This window comes from Anopheles funestus, chromosome 2RL (assembly GCF_943734845.2).
Source record: "Anopheles funestus chromosome 2RL, idAnoFuneDA-416_04, whole genome shotgun sequence".
Taxonomy (NCBI): domain Eukaryota; kingdom Metazoa; phylum Arthropoda; class Insecta; order Diptera; family Culicidae; genus Anopheles; species Anopheles funestus.
In genome coordinates, this window is record NC_064598.1 from 100,824,896 (window position 1) to 100,847,060 (window position 22,165).

The 22,165-nt window shown below is 41.9% G+C and overlaps 3 protein-coding genes and 1 long non-coding RNA gene across 10 annotated transcripts in view; 3 read left to right on the forward strand and 1 right to left on the reverse strand.

The window, feature by feature from the left end:
• The window catches only part of LOC125764227 (uncharacterized), a 35,381-nt gene extending 34,423 nt beyond the window's left edge, over positions 1-958 (forward strand). For all 7 annotated transcript variants that reach the window (XM_049428222.1, XM_049428220.1, XM_049428219.1 and 4 more), the window contains exon 8: positions 12-958. In XM_049428222.1, coding sequence (XP_049284179.1) covers positions 12-145 — 134 coding nt within the window. In that variant the 3' untranslated portion in view covers positions 146-958. The remainder of the gene's footprint in view (positions 1-11) is intronic.
• The window catches only part of LOC125764229 (uncharacterized), a 146,717-nt gene that overhangs the window by 18,865 nt on the left and 105,687 nt on the right, over positions 1-22,165 (reverse strand). The gene's annotated exons all lie outside the window — the stretch shown is intronic.
• On the forward strand, positions 2,884-10,514 carry LOC125764224 (protein bicaudal C). The gene is made up of 9 exons (XM_049428212.1): positions 2,884-3,560; positions 5,892-6,420; positions 6,495-6,544; positions 6,625-6,774; positions 6,838-7,290; positions 7,640-7,750; positions 7,947-8,054; positions 8,155-9,207; positions 9,288-10,514. Exons 2-9 carry the CDS (start codon positions 6,216-6,218, stop codon positions 9,924-9,926), a joined length of 2,769 nt encoding a protein of 922 aa, XP_049284169.1. The 5' UTR covers positions 2,884-3,560; positions 5,892-6,215; the 3' UTR covers positions 9,927-10,514.
• Positions 16,149-22,165, forward strand: part of LOC125764226 (uncharacterized) — a 79,429-nt gene continuing 73,412 nt past the window's right edge. Inside the window, exon 1 of the mRNA XM_049428213.1 lies at positions 16,149-16,609. The gene's annotated coding sequence lies outside the window, so the exon portion shown is untranslated. The remainder of the gene's footprint in view (positions 16,610-22,165) is intronic.

Consider the following 22,165-nt stretch of genomic DNA (forward strand, 5'->3'; position numbering starts at 1 on the left):
CTCTATTTTAGCGGATAAAACACCAACGTCTTCATCGTCCGCCACCAAACAAGTCGGTGCGTACGTCAAGGTGGGCTGGATTGCGTTCTACATCTGCACCATCTGCACCGTGCTGCTCTACTCCCTGCGGATCGGCATCTCCTGACTGTACAATCTGAAGGAAGTGATTAAAATATAAGCCTCACATGGCGTGTGGACGAACTGGACGCCTGTCCAAACTGTAGCGCTTCCCGGTGCAATTTCCACTAAAAGGAAAAACACGCGAAAGTCTCGTTAATAAATTTATCCCTCACTAACAGCCGCATGCAAGCGAACGAATACTAATGCCTTGTAGGATGGATTTCACCAGTGGATTGCACACTATAACGTACAATGGGTCTGGTCTGTAATGTTAAGCTTGCGTAAATCACTATGTTCACCTGCAGTGTAGTACTGTGTAGATTTGAGTTATGGTTGTTAGTTTGACTGTTTTAAACATTGCGTTTTGTTAAGTTCTATTGGCGCTAGACGGAATGGAAATGATGTTTCATTCGGAGATACTTTCAATGCTAACAAAACTTGTACATAGGCTAGCGATAAGTAGTTCAATTGATAAGTGTACACTAGTGAGGTAAGCGATGGAAGGAAAGCATTTTTAAGCCAGTCAACCCAATTGCAGTCTAAGGCTCAACGCGTAGAGAAATCGGGAACGTTAGCAACGTCCCAATCAAAACATGTAAATGACACAAGATAAACAGCAAACAAAAAACGAAATGTACATAGATCTAAACACAATCAATCCATGCATTTTGGATTACCATCCATGGATGTATGGCGACAAATGAGCATAACGTAAGACACTAGCAGCTCGAGTGCGGTCGGGCCTCATTTTGTATTGGTAAATGTGGTAAACCATAAGCGTTGCGGTGGATTGTAAGGTTGCAATTTAAACAATAAAATTCGTATGTTAAAACAGTAATCACTGTTTTTGGCTTTAACTTATTGCAAGAAGTTGTGGTTAAGGTTCATTTCGAAATAAATTTGTTAATATTCATTTGCACATTTTAATTTGCTTTTAATCGTTGTAATTTCAAACATTATTTTAATGTATGTATGTAATGTAATACAGTTATTTAGCTCACACCTAATAAACCCTCTGCAAGGTCAATTTATTGTATAGTTTGTTGATGAATCTATTTTGAAAGTAGTATCGTGATATGAGTGAAATATCATTGAAAAGGTCTATGTTGTGCCTGTGTGCATTTACAGAAAGAAAAATTAAAGTCACAAAACATATTTCTATTTGTATTTGCATTTGAGTTTGTTTTTTCTTCAATGAACAAAACCAAGTCCGATCCTATTAGTGGAATTATAGCTTTATCATTATTTATTCGCCACCATAAAGTATCACCACCACAGAATCTTGGTACTGCAAGTAGTCCAGTTATGGCAGAAACGATTGTTTTCCCTCGTTTGAAATATAATTCAAAAATGTTAATAATACATTTTTGCTGATCTACTTTTATTGATATTCTAGTTTTTGCTTGATTGAAATCCATTATACCAAACAAGCAATACTTGTGTAAGCATACTGTTAAGAACATGTTTTATGTTTTAGCAGATGAAAATGTATTTCGATTCTAGGTTCGATAGAAATACCCAAAACACATTAAAAAATTATTTACCCTTTTCTTTGAAATACAAAAATAGCACTAATTGTTTAAAAGGATTCTTTTTGGGCAGTTGGCAAACATGAAGTTACAGATAATCTCGCTTTATTGATGTATTTAAAAATTTATTATTCTTCGTAGGTAGACATAAGAAACTATTTATATCTAAATTGTGAGAAGTAATTATCTGACTCAAGTAGATTAAAAAACTTAAGTTTCGAGAAGGTTTCGAACATTAGACATTACAAATATCATGAAACCGAGATCAAAGAAGATGGAAAGGATGATTGAAGTGGCTTGGGATTAGATTCGGGGCATTACACCGTATGAGCATAGCATTGTGCTCAACTTGTTTAACCAATAAAACTGTTTTATTTAAATTATTTTAAACCCAACTAACTTTATGCAGTTGTGCTGCATATGTTTCTTTATATGTATACCTTACATGTTGAACTAGGCTAACCTAAGCCTTGTTCTAATGATAAGGTACCAAATTGGTTTCCCCTTGCTTATTTTATTATAAGTCTATAAAGCTTTTCCACTTTGAAAGGGGTGTTTTCTGATATTACATCAACTTTTTTTTCATGCTGCATTCATATAGCATTTTTAATTAAACAGCGTCACACGTTTTAGCTAGATAAACATATGTAACATAAAACAAAAAGTTCTACATGTCACCGTCATGCAGTAGCCGTAACGAACAAGTGAAGCCGGTAGTTAATTAAACGAGCTCACTTGCTAAAACGGCTTAATCAAAGTCCGTAGTCGAATGACACTTCAATTAACAAGCTGTCGCCGATGCAGGCATAGTGAAGCTTTTTTTACTGCTCACTTTCCTGGCTCCTGGCTGTTTTTATTGCCCATCGAGATCTTGTTTCTTGTTGTGCTTCGTTATCGACGTGTTACATATTTGACGTGTAGCTCGTTTATTACATTGAACCATTTTCCGCCCGTTTGATGATGCGATGGACTCGATGCTTGTACCTGTCGTTACCATCCCGACCGGATCGAGGCAATGTCCTTTCAAGTGTCCAGCAGGACACCGGATTAGATGTACGATTTTTCATCTAAAGTAAGTCACCTAATATGAAACACGTTTTATTTTTTTGTTTATATTTACATAAGAATACTCATCAAGGTTTTCGCGTTTATTAAACGTACGTTTTGAATATCACAAAAAAAAATGCCACAGATGATTCAATAATCGATTCGAGGATACGAACTAATGAAGGTAAGAGTGTAAACAAATATATCACTTTTTTCATATCATCATCTGGAGTAACTCACGCAGTTCTTTTGCCGTTAACACTCAGCATCCTAATCTGATCGCTTCACGCTGCCCGGTCAGAGAAGACACTCAGTTCATAACAGATCGCCGGTTCGATCGCAAACGAAGAGATCGATCCCTTCGCAAAATTTACGATTTTTTCAAAGTACCTATAGATTTTGCACAACAGAAAGCAAAAACGTGCACTAAACTACGCTGCAAGTGTTGATGCTATGTGTAGAGCATAGACGGTCTCAAAGCCACGCACAACTGAAACAAACGTAGTGCTGTATGTTGCAAAACGCGGAAGATAAAATTCTTCAAACGTAGGTCGTAGGCATCGCAATTGGGAAATACGACAAAACAGCGAGCTTTAAGCGATACACAGTTCAGTTCAAGAAAGAACTGAACTTTTTTTGAGCGTTTTCGGCGGCTTGACACGTGAAAATTGTGTAAAAGATAGCAAGAAGGGTAGACAGTGTGGCGAGCAACGCAGTGAAGTGATAAAAAGATGGTGGTCGTTGGACTTTAAGCTACTACTACTACCACTACTGCAAAGTGATTGAGTGACTGACTGCGTACTATGCTACAAACGGACAGACTGCTGCTAGTAAAGAGCGCATTCATGGAAAGGATTTGGTGAGGTAAATATTTCTCGTTGTTGGCTACACGATTCGATGAGAGGATTGGTGAAGATAGATCTGATCTCTATCGATACAAAGATAGAGCAAGGATGCTGCACGTTACACTGTGATCGTGGGTGTGATGTGATCGAGAATAATTGCACTCATACTCCGCGGTTTAGTCTTCACCATGTGGGACAAGTATGAGAAATTTTAGTACAAGTGTGTGTAAAATAGTTTGTTTTCGTAACAAGCTGCAGATACTGCTAGGTCAATGATCTACCCCATAGGTCAACGATCTAACGTCTTGATGAGTAATCGAATATGCATGTACAAAAATTAGAGTGTTTTGAAGATGCAATTTCCAATTAGGGATCGTAATAAGTAATACTGAAGTAGTTATAATATTTGCTACACATTATACGGTACTTATTAATTCGATAAACCATGCAATTTAAGCTCCACTAATAAGTCACATAATTTAAAATGTCTATAGAATTGTTGTGCGTCATTCAGTTGTAATGGAATATGACTCATTAGGGTTCAAAGGGTTCAAAGGGCAATCTGCAAATTAAACATTGACCCTTGCCAGAGGACCGTTTTAAAAAAGGTCTGTAAAGTTCCAAAGAATTAAGTAATTTTGTGGATTGTTTCAAATTGATTTGTTTTATCCTTTCAGGGGCTTTGCTAACCACCAAAGAAACAATGAAAACTAAGTAATTAAGTTACTAATTGTGGTTTTTATTCCGCATTCAAAGCTCGAAAGTTCAATTAATCATTGACTTGTCTGTCGAAATCGGTTTAAGGTTTATTGTGTTAACGTGTTAAAATTCCACAAATTACGTACGGTTGTGTGAACATCCATCCATCCATCTTTGTCCCTATACGCACCACATTTGATCGATCTGCGTATCAAACCCTTCAGGCATTCGAATTCGGCCATTTATTACTTTGCAAATGAAACGTGTAAATCTCCCGCTCAAAACTGTTACAAATTGCCTTCGTCGGTTATTAGTCACTCGTTAGTGTGTGCCTTTTTTGTGTTCCTGTTTTCTTCCCGGAAGGCTGCCGACAGCTCGAATGCATGTCCGGTCGAAAGAGCAACACCATGGCGGTTAATATGGATGCCTGAACGCGCCAAACGTGGATTGTGTTGCACCCGACGGAAGGGTAAACTAGAATGGGCAAATTCCTTCCATTGGAGAACGAATATGATGGGAAAATGGAGGGCAAAATAGAACCGAGCTGCCTGCTACAAGCCGCTAAACAAGCATTCTAACGTGGGGGAGAACTGTAGGACGACTGAGGAGTTGTCGGTATGATTTATGTGTTATCTGATAATCGCTATCGCGTTCGCTGGGTACGCTTTATGATGTGATGATGCTTTTTTCTGACTTTCTGACGCCTCGGTTCGGTTGTAGGCGCACAAACCATTCTAGAGCATTTTTTTCTGTTTGCATGTTACCTTTTCTTTCAACACGATCAGCCACAACGGTGATTTGTTTCTGAACGAGCTGAAAACTCGTCAGCGTGTGAAAAAGGATTAGAAAGGGTTGAAAAATTGCTCACATAGATAAACACGATTCGTTTGCACTAGTACTGTTAGCTGGAAGGACATTTTTCATATTTATTTTTCAAATTTTCAGCAACAACGAAATTATGGTGCAGTAAGATATCCAAACTTCCTTGCGCAACAGTCATTTCACATTTCCATGCTTAATTTTCGAAAATGTGCTGGAAACGTTTTTTTTGCTGTTTTGCAATGACAGCCAAAATTTATGATCAATCAACTGTCACTACAAAGGTTTGTTTACAGCAATTTATATCAATCGTTTGTTTGTAAATGTGGTGTTACACATTCGGCGCAATATATTATACACATAATAGCAAGAAAAAATGTGATTGTATTTACGGAAAAAAGTATTTTTCAACCCTATTCATTTATTATTTCACTCCATCCTCTTCACCGCCATCAACAGTGTCATTACTATTTGTGGCTTATGTAATTTACCAGTATCCGGATAGACATGCGCTCTACCGTTCTACTTATCTGGAAATTGATCCTGATAGAAGCTGAGCTGTTACTTTGCCTGTAAATTTATTCATTATTTCACTTAGCAAAATACATTTGTAATGTCGTCATAATCACAACCGGTATTTACGCTGTATGTTAAGGAAGTTATTTTAATTTTGATTGATTGATCCATGTATCAATCATTTGAAATTGATTGATCGCACCCGTCTTCTAGCTAATTTTAATGAGATTTTCATGCGGAAGGAATATTCTTTAATAATGATTTTTGCTTCTGATTTTAATTTCCGGTATGGTCCTTACCTCCTACTGAAACACAGGAAGCGACTGAACATTCCAAGTGTAACCAGCCAGTTTTGAAGACTTTGACCACGTTTTGATGGACACCTGATGCTACCTAGCGCAACGACAGACCACAACAGACATCACTAACTCACATCGTGAATATTGTGGCACAAAGCATTAAGCAAATCCCCCTGATTTAGGGGGAAACCGTTCTACTAGCTTGCCCGATTTAGCATTTCCCCATTCCAACGAAGGTACTGGACTGTCGGGTTTCAACTCCCATCCCCATCGCATTGAGCTCCGTTCGTAAAGATCAAACTACGAGACCTTCGCTACCGAACCGGAATATTGTGTACAATATGATGGCATCCTGTTCATCGTTTAACAAGCACATCTTTCTCAATGGGGGACCGCCAAGTGAGACGACAAGCGAGATTTCGTCGGTGGAGAGTGATTGGGGCGATCTGCGACTGATAGCGGCGCAGCTGGGTGTTGCCAATCCGGACGATCTGCACGTCGAGCGCTTCAAGGTGGACCGCCAAAAGCTGGAGGATATGATAAAGGGTAATCTATCGCTGAAATAAATTCTACTTTAAAGTAGAAATTAATCACCCCTGCTTAATGCCTACACATTTCAGTGGAAACATATTCAGAGGGAATGAATAGTGCAGAGGAGTTCTTCACGAACGTAAGTGTCGTCATTATTGCCAAGTCTCCCTCCTGTTTTGCAATTATTATATGCCAAACCATTTCCCATACACGCTTCAGATCATGAAGGAAACCACCACCTATGTCAGCTGGCCTTGCCGCTTGAAGATTGGCGCAAAGACGAAAAAGGATCCTCACATCCGGATCGTTGGCAAGATGACGGATGTTCTGCGAGCAAAGGATAAAGTTATGTCCCGACTTGACTCCAGGGTAGGATCGTGCTTGATGATTACATTCTTGAAAATGTATTACCAATGAATTATCTATGAACAGGGTAGCCGCGTGATCATGAAGATGGACGTATCGTATACGGATCATTCGTTCATTATTGGCCGCGGTGGCAACAACATCAAGAGAATAATGGAAGAAACGACAACCCACATCCACTTCCCGGACTCGAACCGTTCGAATCCGACCGAGAAGAGCAATCAGGTGTCGATGTGCGGCAGCATCGAGGGTGTGGAACGGGCGAGATCATTAGTTCGGAACTCGACACCGCTGCTGATCTCTTTTGAGCTGCCGATACTGGCGCACGGAAAAACGCCACCGGACAACGATACGCCGTTCGTGAAGGAGGTCGAGGCAGAGTTTAGCGTGCAGGTCATCTTCTCCACCAGACCGAAACTCCATTCGTCGCTGGTGCTTGTGAAAGGTTCGGAGAAGGAGGAGTGTATGGTGAAGGAAGCTACCCGGCGCTTGATGGATTTGATGTGTGAAAATATGGCGGTAAGTAAAAATAATCACCATACGTTACAAGAATTAGATTGGGGCTGAGCAAATTGATTTTCATATCCTGAAAAGCCCATCAAATAAAGAAAATTAAGAAAACAACTAACTTAAATTTTGCTAACAATCTTCACTTGAGTGTATCCGTAATTCAATTAGACTAGCTAATGTACCCGGTACCTTTCACCCTTCACTTTGTAAAACATTTCCAAATGGATAAATTAAACATATTCATAAATAAATAATTAAACTCCTGGGATAAACTGTTTGTCTGTCGTGCTGACCTGCATTCCCCTAAATATTCCATAAGAAACCAAGGCGGTCTAACTACAAATAAATTTATTTACAGAGTCAAATACCAGTGCAGATGCAACTAGAAATCTCAACCCAGCATCATCCGATCGTGCTCGGACGGGCATCGAGCAATTTGCGGGAAATTATGAACCGAACCGGTACACAGGTAAATGTCCAATCGATACTAGAGCATAGTTGGTCGCTTCGTACCGACGATGGCCACACCGGTGGTAATGATGATGGTGTTACGAGACGGTATAATACATCCGTTTTTCCTTTCCTCCTGTTCCACGCACGACCCGATTGCCGGATTGCGCGTGTGTGTTTCACGGAGGAGGATTTTGTACAATGGCCCATTGCAGATAATGTTCCCGGATGCAAACGATGTGAACATCAAGCCAATCAAGCGCTCCCAGGTGACCATAACTGGTTCCATCAACGGTGTCTACCTGGCAAGGCAGCAATTAATTGTAAGTGGGGTTGAAATGTTGCCCGCACGGAATAGCAGAAAGCAGGAAGCTTTTTCCTTCCAATCAAACACACTAACCGTATCATGGTCGTTTTCCACAGGGAAGTTTACCGATCGCACTCATATTCGATTATCCGGAAAACACGGTCGATTCGGACGAAATTACCAAGCTCATGTTAACGCACGACGTGTTCATATCAGTGCGCCAGAAATCCCGCCAAAGTACACTTTGCATCGTGATCAAGGGCATTGAAAAGTTTATCGCAAACATCTACGAGGCGCGTCATCAGCTGTTGAAGAGTACGGGACCACGCGTTGTGGCCGAAATACCGCGCACGTACTTCGGCCCAAACGAGCATCCGCAGCAAACGACGCAGAACATATCGGCACTGCTGGCGGGACCGATTGCACCGCCGTTCTCACCGCTGTCACCCATCAATACGCTATCTTTCGTCGGCTGGCCTTCGCCGTCTTCGGCGGCCGCTGCTGCTGCTTTGCCTACGGCGGACTACGCATTCAACCATATGCGAGGCCAGTTCCAGAACTTTCACATGCACGGTTCAGCGAAGTTACCGACGTCCCATCACCAACTCTTGCCGCTGTCGCTTCCTCCGGGACTTGATCGTACTATTGCTGGGAGCTCTGCTGGGAAGCTGTCCCATCTTTCTAGCCCACATCTGCTGTCTATTCCGCCGGGACATGGGGGCGGTGGTGGAGGATCGTTCCTACAAAGTTCCCAGCATCACCAGCAGCCAGTTCATCATCAACATCAGCTTTCGAGCCTTTCGCACCATCAACGCAACCAGCAGCAACCCGTGCATTCTAATGGGAACTGTTCGACGTCCACCAGTCTCACAACCAGCCTGACAGTCAGTCAAAACAGTAGCCATAACGACATTCACTCGAGCGGATACCAGAGCTTGAACTGCTCCAGTAACTCACTGGATCAGCAGTACCAGAGCAACTCGTCGACGGCTGGCTCGGTGTCGCAGGTATCCTCAAACTCGATCCTTAACAGCTCGCCCGATCATAGGGCTCCGGGCGTGTCCGGATCGAGTGGATTGAACCGTTGTCGTCTTTCTGTTTGCACACCCGAAAGCCCCCACTATCAGTCGGATTTGGAGCAACGAACGCCTCTAGCGTTTGAACAGAAGGTATTGCAGGCAATGGCAATGGTCTCTGTGTCACTGTCCTCTCGATCGCTAACTGTTAACCCTTGTCTTCTACATTGCAGAGCTCCCTAAACGACGCATTCCTGTTCAATCTTGACCCTCGAGTGGTGGCCGGTTACAAGGCGATGCATATGTCGCCGCAGCAGGGAGAAATCCGAACACCGACACTGTCCTGGCAGGGTTTAGGATTAAGCCAATCATCTCCCGCCCCACTGGAAGCGTGTGATCTAAGCTGGGCCAACACTAGCAGCTCGAGCAGTGCGGGTGGTGGTAGTGGCGGTTGTGCAAACACCAGCACGAGCAGTTCCAGCAGTGGGGCAACTGATTCGCGCCACAACATGACGACCACAATGATCGAGGTGACTCCGCGACATCGGCGCGAACAAATGTCCCAGTACAACGACGTCACGACCATACTCACCGGCTTGGGGTTGGAGCATTACATCAAGAACTTTATCAACGGTGAAATCGATATGACCGTCTTCCAGACGCTCACCGATCAGGATCTACTCAATCTGGACATTAAGCCGCTCGGTGCAAGGCGTCGCATACTGATGGCTATACATGATTTGAGCGCTCGACAGGGTAGCGCACTGTTTGGATCTTCGGCACTGTCCCCATCGGCTCTACCATCGCCACTATCACGATTCTCCGGTTCAGCAGCTCCCGGTGCAGAGCGACGTAGCTCCAGTGGTCAGTAAGGGATAGTGTGGGGTGCTGTGCTATGCGAGATCACGACGATGTTTACTGGTGGAGTTCGGAGTGCTGCCTCCGGACACCAATTTGCTTTGGATGATCCCAGATGTGCAGACACGAGGAAGAAATAATTAATTAAACACACGTTTAATTAATAGTTTTCTTACAACATCACTAACTGGTAAGGCTCTCGGTAGTAATTCTATATCGATTGTTCTTGGAGTAGTAGTTCGTGTGGCGAACCCGGGGAAAGATTTGTTTCTCGAATGTCTTACGAGCCACTGAACAAAGCGCTTGCCAATTGGTTAGAAATCGCCCGGCATCTCACGTTGCACGGCACATGACATCGCCATGGTCCAACTGTCACATCTGTGTCCGATCAGTGGATGTGAAAATTACGCTCCTAACCGCACCAAAAGAGTATTGAAAAGAACCGAACAAAAACCAAGAGCAGTGTACAGCATAGAGATAAAAGGCTTCGGAAGGAAATGGAAGACAGCTGCACCGGTGCAATGGTCGGTTTGGTTCGATACGACTACTGGCGGATGGATGCCGTGGTGGTGGTTTGAAATAAGAAGCTACTAGCCTTCCAACTTATGACCAAATGAGACAGTCACAAAAGTACAAAGAAAGCACGAATTCAAACTGACACAGGATGCGGACACGAGTACGGTACCAAATGTTACCGCTTCTTGTTTTTTTTGTTCATTTGCTACCAGTATCAGTGCTAGTGAGCAGATAAAAAGAAGAAAGACAGTACAATAATTGCAATTAAATGCAACTGCATCCGCTCTGTTAATCCTGTTTGGAACGGAATCAGCAACAACCCTACGTTGCCTCTACGACCGACACAAACCATCGTAACATGTACGAGATGTACACGAACACTAGTCAACCGAGTCACTCACGCCTAAGACAAGACAAATCCGGTGTCGCTTTTATACTTGAATTCTGTTTTTAATTCCATTCGTCTGATGCTTAAGCAACACGACGAGCTACGGCTTTTAAGTGCAACTTCCTCGTACCTAACGCTCGTCACTAGCGATTACTTCTTTCCAGTGCAAGCGCCATCGAGCGTCAAACACACGAAACAGCGCAATCCTTTCGATCAACCCGAGCAGCTGGAACAGTAACCGTCGTGAGCAAAATAAAACCAAAATCACAAGCCCGCCGCACCCTTCAACTTCCCAGGTCCCACCCGTGTTGCATGATCCTTACCCTTTTCACCCTACTTTCTAATTGCATGCCTTTCATACAATTGCATTGATTTTAATTTTGAATAGAGATACAAACCGCACACGTTCACCCGGAAACAACCTGTCGTGATGTTGTCAGTAGCAAGGAAGCAAGACTTTTCAAGTGTTGTTGCATTTCGTACGGTAGCCTGTTTGCATAAACCAAAACATGCAGCGTTGAGAATAATTTATTTATTTCTCCTTTTATAATATCTCCAGAATCATGGATCAAGCGTAAAAAAAAACACTTGTCTTCACATAAACTAACGTTTTCTTCCGCCTTGTGGCGTTAGTTTAGATAATGAAACATTTCAAAACGATAGAAACGGTTCATCAACAGTCATTTCTTTAGAATTTATTTTCAGTTTTAACAATCCACTAGTGGTTGGAAGAATAAAATTTGTTTTGTTTTTGAAAAAGCTCACACCTTCCGGCATGGTTCCGTGTCACTCTAGTTGCAAATGCTGGTGTGGTTGTTTGGTGCAATCCGTTCGTTTCCTTGTTCTGCATCATTACCACCAGGCGTATCTCCGTCTCGAACGTGTGCGGTCTGTGAGATGTGTTGTTTTGTTAACTTTTATTTTCATTTTATCCATTAGAACTATAATTCTTTTCTACGGTACTTACTTTTTTCACCAATCCCCGAGTTTTGTTTAGTGCATGCGTTTAATTACCCCCATCCCAAGAGTTTTTTTTCCTTTTCCAACGGGGAAAAATATATGCCTTTTTGTCAAACAAATCCAGCTCGAGTTCGCGTTTCCCACGAATAGATTGAAAATGGAAATTGTTAAACCAATTATTCAGAAATTATGTTAAAAGAAAAAATGCATGTTTACAAGAAAGCACTGTTTCGTTTCCGTAAGCATAACACGAACATCCGAAACAGATAAATGTTTTCCCCCCGGCTTTATGGAAGCTGGAATTAAATGTATATAAATCTTCTCCATATCTTTCTAACTAACCTTCTGCCGGATGATGAAACTATTTAATTACTTTCTACCGGCTGCTACTGTTTGTTCGTTTCTCGCATTTGTCCATTTATGTTCGGCGAGCAGTTTCCAAACACCATAGTTATGGATTGCTGACGGAGCTTTGGTGTTGAAATCTGTTGCACAGACTCTAAGAAAAGCTTTTCCACGTACTGCTAGTAACAAAGTTGAAAGTGTTCTGGTTCTCGAAATACACTATCATTAGCCAGCCGTGTGGATGCCGGTTGTCAACGGGATTAATAAACTCTATCATTTCATTTTAAGCCCAATCCAAACCCAACCACCTCGCTTCCACGGTAAATGAGAATTATTTTCTTAAACAACACCGAAACGCAATCAGCAGGGAGCTAATTGAACGAGTAAACACGAAGCAAGAAATGTGATATTGGGCTAGGTGAGGGCAAGAAAATGGGGCTCACCGAAAGAGGGCTGGCGATATTCGATTCCGCATGTAGAAGGGTCGAATTGTTTCCTGTACGGGATGGTATTAGAGCAGGCAGGTGTCGCGAAACCGTAAACCATCGGTGAGATGATATAATTAGGTGTTGTTGCTCGGGAAAGCAAGCCGGGATAATTCCGTAATTAAAGAGTGCTCCTACCGGGTAGGAAACTACCTTTACTAAGTGGTATTTCAATTTCCGCGAACTGGTTTGTGCTGCTTCCATCATAATTGTTGTAAGTGCAGATTGCTTATGAGCATGCTTTTCCTTTCCTTCGTTAGGATTAAGGTTAAGATAGGGAATCTTGGCCTAGATCCTAGATCTTGGGAATCTAGGGTATAATATAATTTCCTATCATTTCAATTTTAAATAAAGTAAAATGAATCAAGCTTGTTATTTTGTCGCACTCTCTATTGTTTTCGTGTCCCTTCCTAACTCAAACACGCCAATATTACATACAGACAAATCTGAAAACATCCTTTGGTAGTAAAACAAAAACTAATGATGCAAATGATGCAATTTCTGCTTGTGTTCATTCCTATACCGAAGCAATCGTTTCGTATAGCCTTCATAACTATTATCTCAGTTCGATTGGTGCTTCATCGTCTCGTAAAATCGTCCACCATTTGCCAACATCCATATGAGATCCAATCTCGTTCCCTGGTTAGTTGAAAAGCCATCCCAAAAACCCCGTCATCGCCCGTAGAGGTTGTTGTTGTGTCTTCCACTCTCCCGAGAAAGCCGTGAAACCGTTTTCCACCATTACTGTATCGAGTGGACAAATATTTCTATGACAAAAAATGGAAAATCTTTCGTTGCTCTTTTTTTCTGCTTCCCTGGCATCGTCCCATACCGTCCCATATATTCACGAGTATGATGCATTCCGGCCCGTTCGCAGTACGCATCGAGATCGAGCTTCGATTTGCTATCTTCATTTAAATGTAGATGAGCTACCGGGTATGCAACCGGGCACCTCTTCTGGCATTTCTGGTCTATCTGGACCCGCATTGGCAGTGCATTTTCTCATCAACAACTCGCACACTCACTGTTCCATCCATCGGGTCTCGGTTGCATACGCAGCCAAATTGCATCCTTCCTTGCGTACACGTACCGTACACGCAAACACACGTATTAGCACCTTGTCCTGGCCTTTGCGGGTGGCCAAGTACGGTGCAGCAAAACGTAAAACAGATATTCAACCGGACGGATAGGTCGCACATACCTGCACGTCATTTGGGCTGAGAATGGGTTTTTGGTTGGGCCCACCGTACCAGTACCAGTCACTGCGTGTCAGCATCACAAAGTCGGCAGGGTCGGGTAGGAAAACAGTAGTTTCGGAAAATTGGAAAACTCGTATTGATTATTTGCATAAATGATGAACCGAACTTCGAACCCGAACAGTACGGTACAGTGGCGCGCGTGTATCGCTAAGCCATCTCGTTGGATCTAAGGATGATCCACCGAACATACCATCCACAGTCGGTACCACCCAAAACAGCCTTCATCACGGGATCGGTTTCCCATTTGAAAGTTGTTGAAGCTGTATAATCAGTCTCGCCACTGCGCCATCTGCCGACAATTGAGGGAAACCTTTTTTCGGGAGTTTTTGATACGGTTCGATTTTTATGCGAACGATTGCCAAACAAAAAAAAGTACTTCAAGCGATGGACACTGAATGAAGAAGGTTCTACTAGAGCCACCATGAGTTGGCTCATGGATATGCAAAAAGACATGTGAAAACACACAATGTCATAAGCGGGTTGTTGGTTGAAGAGCACTTGAATGTATTCTTTTTGACAAAGATTCATTGGAAAAGTACTCATTTTCACGGAGTGTTCCATTTTTGAACGATATATAACAACCACGGGGTTCATAATCTCGCGGTTGAGAAGCATTCCAGCTCAAAAGGGGATTGATTGAAATTTTCTCATAAAGCGTAATGAACAAAACGGGAGTTGGTAAGCCCACAGTTCTAGTGATGGTTCTAGACGTTTTATGAAAAATATCCTTTCTACATGAGTTTCTCCGAGCAATGTGTTTCATTATTTCATGTTTAATTATACAGACACACAAAATTTACTGAATCGTTTTATCCACCCCGAATAGCTACATGGAAAATCATAAAATGCATTTCCAATCGTGTGCACCACTCAATTTGCATCAGCGTCCTTTCGAGCTGAATGCCGATCCTTACCGCCAATATGAAACGATGTTCATTTGCCTTTGCCAAGAAAAATCCCTTTTACGATCATCACTTTCGCTTCATGTCACCTTCAACAACAAATTCCAGCCAGACATCAATCCCACTGACTTTCAGAAAAATAAGCAAATCCACAAAATGCAGATAAACCGAATGGTAATGCTTCACTGCAAAAAAAGAACGGCTGCTTACAAAAAATTGTCGACAGTGGTGAATAAATATGGAATATGATTTCGAGGTGCCTTTCATCCACAGTGCACCAAGTCAAGTAAGGTTTGTGTGTTTTTTTGTGTGTGAATAGGGGTTTTTTTATAAGCACCTAGCAGCTTATGTCCCAATGCATCCGGACTGTCTTGGTATATGCCGATGACTCCACCAAAAGGGCGTGCTGCCCCAGAACCGTACCTTGGGGCGAATTTATGATCGTAGATTTATGGTACAAAGTTTTCAATTCCATACCACCACCGTTCTGTGTACCCTTTTACTGCGCACCCGTTCCAAAACTGCAAATGCGAGAATAAAATTCGACTTGAGTTCGAATCCTTGCCGATCTTCGACCCAGAGCCATCGAATGTCTGTGAAGGTTGTTGAAATGCTACCGGAGGCAAACAAAAACCACCTCAAAGCATCTCGTCTCGTTGAGCTGGTACGAGAGGATGTCCTCGGAGTAGTTCGCTTGTCATCCATCCTCACGCTCAAAAACAAAACAAAAAAAAAGGATGGTAAGTGATTTCCAATGCTGTGTGGAAAATTGGTGAACGCTTCAGCCACGATTCCTTCACCCAGCGGGACGGGTTTCTAACTCTTGGCGTTTACCTGCAGTGGAAAATTGAAGGTGAGTAGGTTGGGAGACCGGTGAGTGCAGTAAATAAAAATGATGCATTTGATTCGATTTCGATTTGGAAAGCTCATTTTTGCGACACCGAACAATTTTATGTAAGTACGGTGAGAGTGTATTATTTTTTATTCTTTATTTGTATGGAAGAACCTGTGCTTGGGTTTGTTTTATATTTACACAAAACCTTATCACTTCACTCGATAGGAAATTTGTAAAATACCACAACACGGTCATGACATATTAAAAATATTCAATTTTAACTTTACTAAATCTGAATTCTTTCAATAATTACTAAAACATATGATTTCACTTAGAAAAGTTTTTGTTTCAATGCGTTTTATAAGCGTTTTAAATTTGAAACATCGCTTTCTCAAGAACTCAAAGGAACTTTGTTCAATACTTTGAAATGGTTTTGATTTCAAATTAATTTTTAATGAACATCTCCCATCAGGCCACAATACTCCATTCAACAAATCTGAACTCTTCTTCATTGCTAAAGCGCCATCTAGCGTAAAAGGCTTTCAACACATTTTAAAGGATTGTGTCTTTGCTGTTTTTCCACGCCTGTTTCTACCGTTTTCCCCGGCCCAACATCCCTTACAAATGAAGAATCCCGACCCAAAACGGCTTTGTGGCCACGTGCCGAAATGCACCCGAACCAAATCAAAACAATGAGGGGAAAATTTTACACATACAAAAGCAAGGGCGCATTTGCGCAGTACCATCATCAACTACAACCGGCTACAAGGACAGCACTGCCAACTCCGGATCCGGACAGGACATTCGGATGGATTCGGCGGACCGAATGTTCACGCGCCCGACGTACAACAAAACTCGGAAGTTGACATCCGCCTCCGACGACAGTTGCATTCGGTGATTCGTAAGAATCGGTCGCATTCCGTCGCGGGCTGTGTCGTTATCGTTCGCATGCATTACGTTTCCGGTTGATCCGTTGATCGAGTGATTTATTGTGGAAATTTCAGAAGGTTGATCTGATTGATTGGGATTGATTGAGTAATTAGTTAGCTATATAATAGTATAGAAAGGTTTACCACTCAAAAGTGAAATCACTTTCAAAAAGAATATTACTGTTCGAACATAACAAACTAGTAACTGTAATGATCTAAGCGAAATTAAACATTTCAACATTTATCCAACAAGCTCAAGTGCATTAGACCCGAACGTATTCACAAGGATGTGCTCGTCCTGTACTGTATCAAACGAGTGTCATTGAAAGTATTCGACGTTCTCATCAAAATCAGGTCGTGTATTATATATTCTCTTCGGCTCAGTTTTTATGTGCCACAGTTTTAACCTGCATTCCTCCTATCCGGAACGGAGAGAAAAAATAAAACACGACGCACAGCCAGTGAAAACAGATCAAATGAAATGGTAAATGTGAAACTTTCCATACCCACGACTGCAGGGCAAAGGGGATCGTAGTGGACAAGTGCAAACAGAGGGAGAGTATGTAGCACGAACGGAGTTCCGGACCTTCCTACCGACACCACCCAGCCAGAATCGGCCAGCAAACGGCGACAGAAGGAACGACCGTCCGGCATACCACAGAATCGTTAGTTGTGCGACAGTGGTCATAATTAATCATTATTATTGCCCGTGTTGGTACCATTCCGGGGTTGAGCACACTTACGCGTATACACGCCACACAAACACACACACATACAGATGGTGAAAGTGTGAATTAAACTCTTGTTTTATGTTTGCGCTTCATGTGCTTTTGCTGACTTATTTCCAACACGACACACTGAACACACCGAGAGAAAAGGAGCAAAAACAGAATGAAGCGTGTCCTTCGATGCGCTTTGGACGGAAGGAAACCGGTACCGGAAAATAGGCGACCCCGGCTTTTCCTTTCCACCTTTGTGTTGGTTCCCAGTGTAGTGTTCGATGGGACGAAAGTAAGCTAAACGAAGGTAAAAAAATACATACCACGACGGTTAAAAGGTGGAAATGAAAAGCTAACAACCTTGGAAGCAAAAATTGGATAATTGATGAGCTCAATGAGAAAGTTTAAATGATTCTTAACAGATTTTACTGGGCATGAGAAAAATCGTGGCCTTATTTAGAGCAATTATATGAGTTTGTGTTGATCCTTTTAGTGTTGCCAGTGTTAATTAAGAACTCTTAAAACTACTGCTCACAAACCCGTTTCACGCGACTGTTGAGTAGATGTTGAAGAACGGATTTTGTCGACATTCATCAACCCCCATAGAAACGGCTTCTTTTGTTTAACCAAGTGGAAACCGGGTTTATGCTTCCGAATTTGCATTTTCCAATTTCTGAATACTGTAAAGAAGGGACAAAAAATGAAAAAAAACGTGAATAAACCCGTCGGGCATTGGAATGAACTAAATCGGAAGCTGACCTCAGTTTGTTAGGGGCAGTTTTGCATACCCGCTTTTCCTTTGATGCACTTGCACAAAATAAAACGGAAGCAAAACATGACGCAAACTCACAACAACAAACTACTAACAACGTGTTTTGCTGTTCGGGTTGAAAAAAAAAGACATACAAAAAGTAAATAATACCGACCGTGAACGATAATGAATGGCAACTGTCCGGACGGACCACGGAAAAGTAGTCAAATGCTGTCATTTTGATTGTGTGTCACACTCTTTAAGCACTAACGGTCCACTGACTGATGAGGAGAACATTTTCATCTAAAGCTTGTCTACAGTTTGCAAAAGGCTTTTCTTTTTTTTCCTAACTTTTAGCCTGTTTTTGTTCCCTTACTTTAAATTCGCTATTTTGAGTCACAAAAAAGGGTGTGTTGTGTCATTTGCTTGTTTTTCTTCTTTCGTTTCTTGTTATGTGTCTGTTTTTATTTTGATATTGTGTCTGTTTTCTTCACTCGTTATACACTTTCATTCATTCGTTCTTCTTGCTTGTTACAAGCGTTTTTTTCCTTTTAACTACAAAAAATAGATCGTCTTACTTTGTCCCGATTTTCCCCTTTTTTCCTGATGAAAAAAACTTCTTTTTTGTGAAAGCTTTTTTTCCTACCTCAGCGTTCATTTCATTAGGTCACAAACGACCGGCTTATTTTCTTCTTATTCTTTCTGTCTGACGGTTTTTACCGGAGGCAAAAGTTTACTTTTCTATCGAGCTATCTCGTTAGGGAGACTCATTCTGTCGCCAGCGGCTAGCCAAGATACTGACCGGTACGGTTCCCGTGATCATTTTCCGTCCTTTCATTTTCTTCAGATTTTATTTTTTATTTTGTAAATCCTTTAACTTCTCTGCTGAATTTTGGCGTCTGGCTGCTTTTTCTTTTCCTTCTTTTAGCTTAAAAGGTTGCATTGTTTTTTTTTTCTGGCTGTGTTTGTATCTCTGTTTACAATTTTGGGTTTTCTCTTGTTGGTATTCATTTTATCGTTCGTAAAGGTGTTTGGTATTTTTAATCTTTCTGTTCGTTAAAGGCAACTTTGGGAAACTTTTTTTTCATCCCCCACAAACTGACAGGACTGTGCGGCTTTGATTGAATTTCGGTCTCATAACAAACTCAGCGGGTGGTTTTAATTAAATTTTAAAAAATATGCTAAAAATGCCCCAAGATATTTGTGTGACTCCTGTGATAGAAGGGTATTTTTATTCGATTTTTAAACCCATTGAAGAATGTTTATGTTTATATCATTACTAAGAAGAAATCATTCACCATTATACCAGGAATCTTGATATGTACCTGTGAATTCATGTAGCAATATACATTTTAATAAATTTACTACGAACTTTGCTCTGTAGGCCGCTGAACGCCCCCATTCAATTTTGCAAAGTTCAGTATGAAATGATCCCTTAAAGCCGGCCTCATATGATGATCAATCGTTCCAAGCGGGTGAAACCTTCCAGCAAGCACATAATTGGCCCGAGCTACCAAAGAAGGGTCAACCGGTTCATCTCATTTTACGCCCGTGTCCTTCTCGTTAGGGTTCCCATTCCCCAGTGGGACATCGCTTCATTCAACCAAGCGCACGTTACATTTTCCACCAAACAAAAAATACGAACAAGGTTGGTGCTGATCTGAACTGGGTTTTCACTTCACTTCGTTTCATTGTGAATAATTAACCTTTTTGCCATCGGTGTTGCACCACCGTACCGACCAGCTGCACCCGTTCCCATGTGACTGTGCACCTAGTGGATGTCCGTGGTAGCGTTTGTCTTTTCGCTTCTCATACTATTCCCCTTCGAAAAGGGGATGGATTACAACCTTTCAGCTCAACCTCCACTTTCGGGCCAAGTGTTATAATCGGTGTCGAACGTCCTCCCGGTTGTCAATTTTGATGTTATGCTTATGAAATGATGTTGCCACCTGTCGGGACCAGAACTCGGTTCCCGTTTCGCTGTCCTCTGGCCATCCCTCGGATCCGTACACTTCAACAGTTGTTACCGACAGGTTCTGCTTTCATCTTTGTAAATCACGAAGGGACTAATCTAATTTTCCTAGAGCAAATAAAAGAAATGACTCATGAATTATTTACCACAAAATACACACACACACACCAGAGGCCCGCGAGTGAAGCAAAGGGTTCGCTGTTGGGAACTCACAGACTGATGCTTGCACTTGCCCCAAATCACCCAAATCATGCTGCTGTCCACCGCTTGTCAGTGTCAAGGGGTTTTTTTCGGACGAAAAGGGCCACCAAAAATGGTCCATTATACGTAACCCGGCACTCTCTTTACGATGGTACGGTAATTTTCGACCTCGGTGACGACTACGAGCGCCGAAATGGATAAAGTGAACGTCTGATCGGCTGGCGTGCCGTGATCCTATAAGCGAATGTTATTAGCCAAAGCATCAGAATCGGCTACTTGCGGGAACTGTACGATTGCCATCTTAATGGTGTCGTGAGCACGTCCGGCAAAATGGAGAAGCTTTTTTCTCGGTTGGCTGCGTTCACTTTCGCGTCGATATGTGCAGTAATTGTGATAATTGGACCACATTTCGGTACCATTAGCGGCCCGCTTGGCTTGTGTGGTGCCACACACCGAAAGCCGAGATGTGCGAAGTTACTGCGCCAGAACTAATCGGGATTGGAAGGGTAATGTTTGCTTAAGATGCCGATGGAACATACTAAAGATGGGGATTACATTCCATTTTCCAGCAGCACTTGATTAGAAACTAACGATTATCGCACCATTAGCATTGATTTCATCGGGAGTAGTATTGAAACTTCCATGCACGATTATCTTGGAACATGAAATCTCACAATCCTTTCGTTGGTGTTTGAAAATCTTGCACAAATTGTACACAGCATTCATCACCCTCGCCATGTCATTCCTTCAATTCAACAACTTAACGTAGGCGCTAAAATAAATGCAGTCTCGTTCTTCGCCCCCAAAACCGTTCCCCAAAAATAACCCACATTACCAAGGGTTGATTATCCTCATGAAATATTAGTACCATAAACTCCCACTGCTCTTCAGACACCACCGCCCTCACGACAAGAAACTACTCAATTATGTGCGCTCAGCTACGGCTAGTTAGGCTCGTTCGCTCGGGAGTATGTTGAGCGATGTTGCGTGTAGCTCAATTTTCCGTTCCGCAACTACCCCAAAACTCTAACTGGTGAAAGAGCCTGTGGTTTTTCCAGCCGCTAGGCATTCCAGGCCGTTTCGAGCGAATAATTCTTTAATTTTCCTATTACTTATTTATGCTCGAAATTACTTTCCCCGAGCGGTGGTGAGCGTTACGGGAAAAGCAAGCAAAAGGAAAACGCTTCCCTATCTTTGTGATGTCCAGTGTATTCCTCGTGGTACTCGGTTCGGTGTTTCGGTACTATCGTTTTTTTTCTCTTCTTTCTGTCTTCCTTTGTTCATTGCATCGCACCTTGGCACGAGGAAAAGTTAAAGAAGTTCGTGGTTTCCATATCTAAGGAAGCAAAAACTGAACCTCATTTCAAATGCTACCGGTGTGGTTTCAAGTAGTGACCCTTCAGGCAAATCCAAGTGCTCTTACTGAATGGAGCAACTCTCGAGCTGTTGTTCGAGAAGTATAAATACCTGGATCTGTTAGAGAATGCAGGTTATTAGGCGACCGGGATATTATCCGTTTCATCTGCAACGAATTTACAAATGGGAACCTTTCGGATGGAAAAGTATTTCTTTGTTTAAAAATGCAGCAGTTTCCATGGAAGGTAATTGTTTTATTTGGACAATGAAACACAAGCAAAAGTTCTTTCCATACCAAAACTATTAGACAAAAGCAGTTCCTTTATTTGGTTATTTGTTTTTAAGCGTAATGTTCATTAATTGGAATTATTAACTATTTAATAGAACGTTAGAATTACACTCCTTTTGAATTCGGTTAATCAGTCGAGCTCAACCATTTGAGAAAATGCTCCAAACTAGAAAAAGCATATAACCAAATGGCTACACCATTCCCAAATTGTTCGACAAACTAGACTCACCCGGGACAACTCATTTCATCGATGTTTAATCAAAACTTTTCCCCGTTCAGCACACATTTACATCTTCTGATGTCTGATTATCCGTACGGAAAGCGAACAGATGGTCCAAAACTAACA

Bases quoted from the DNA above. Each gene is read 5' to 3' on its own strand.
- LOC125764224 (XM_049428212.1), top strand. From the start codon at position 6,216: ATGATGGCATCCTGTTCATCGTTTAACAAGCACATCTTTCTCAATGGG. The intron at 6,421-6,494 runs GTAATCTATCGC...TACACATTTCAG, and splicing joins GCTGGAGGATATGATAAAGG to TGGAAACATATTCAGAGGGA. The intron at 7,751-7,946 runs GTAAATGTCCAA...GGCCCATTGCAG, and splicing joins TGAACCGAACCGGTACACAG to ATAATGTTCCCGGATGCAAA.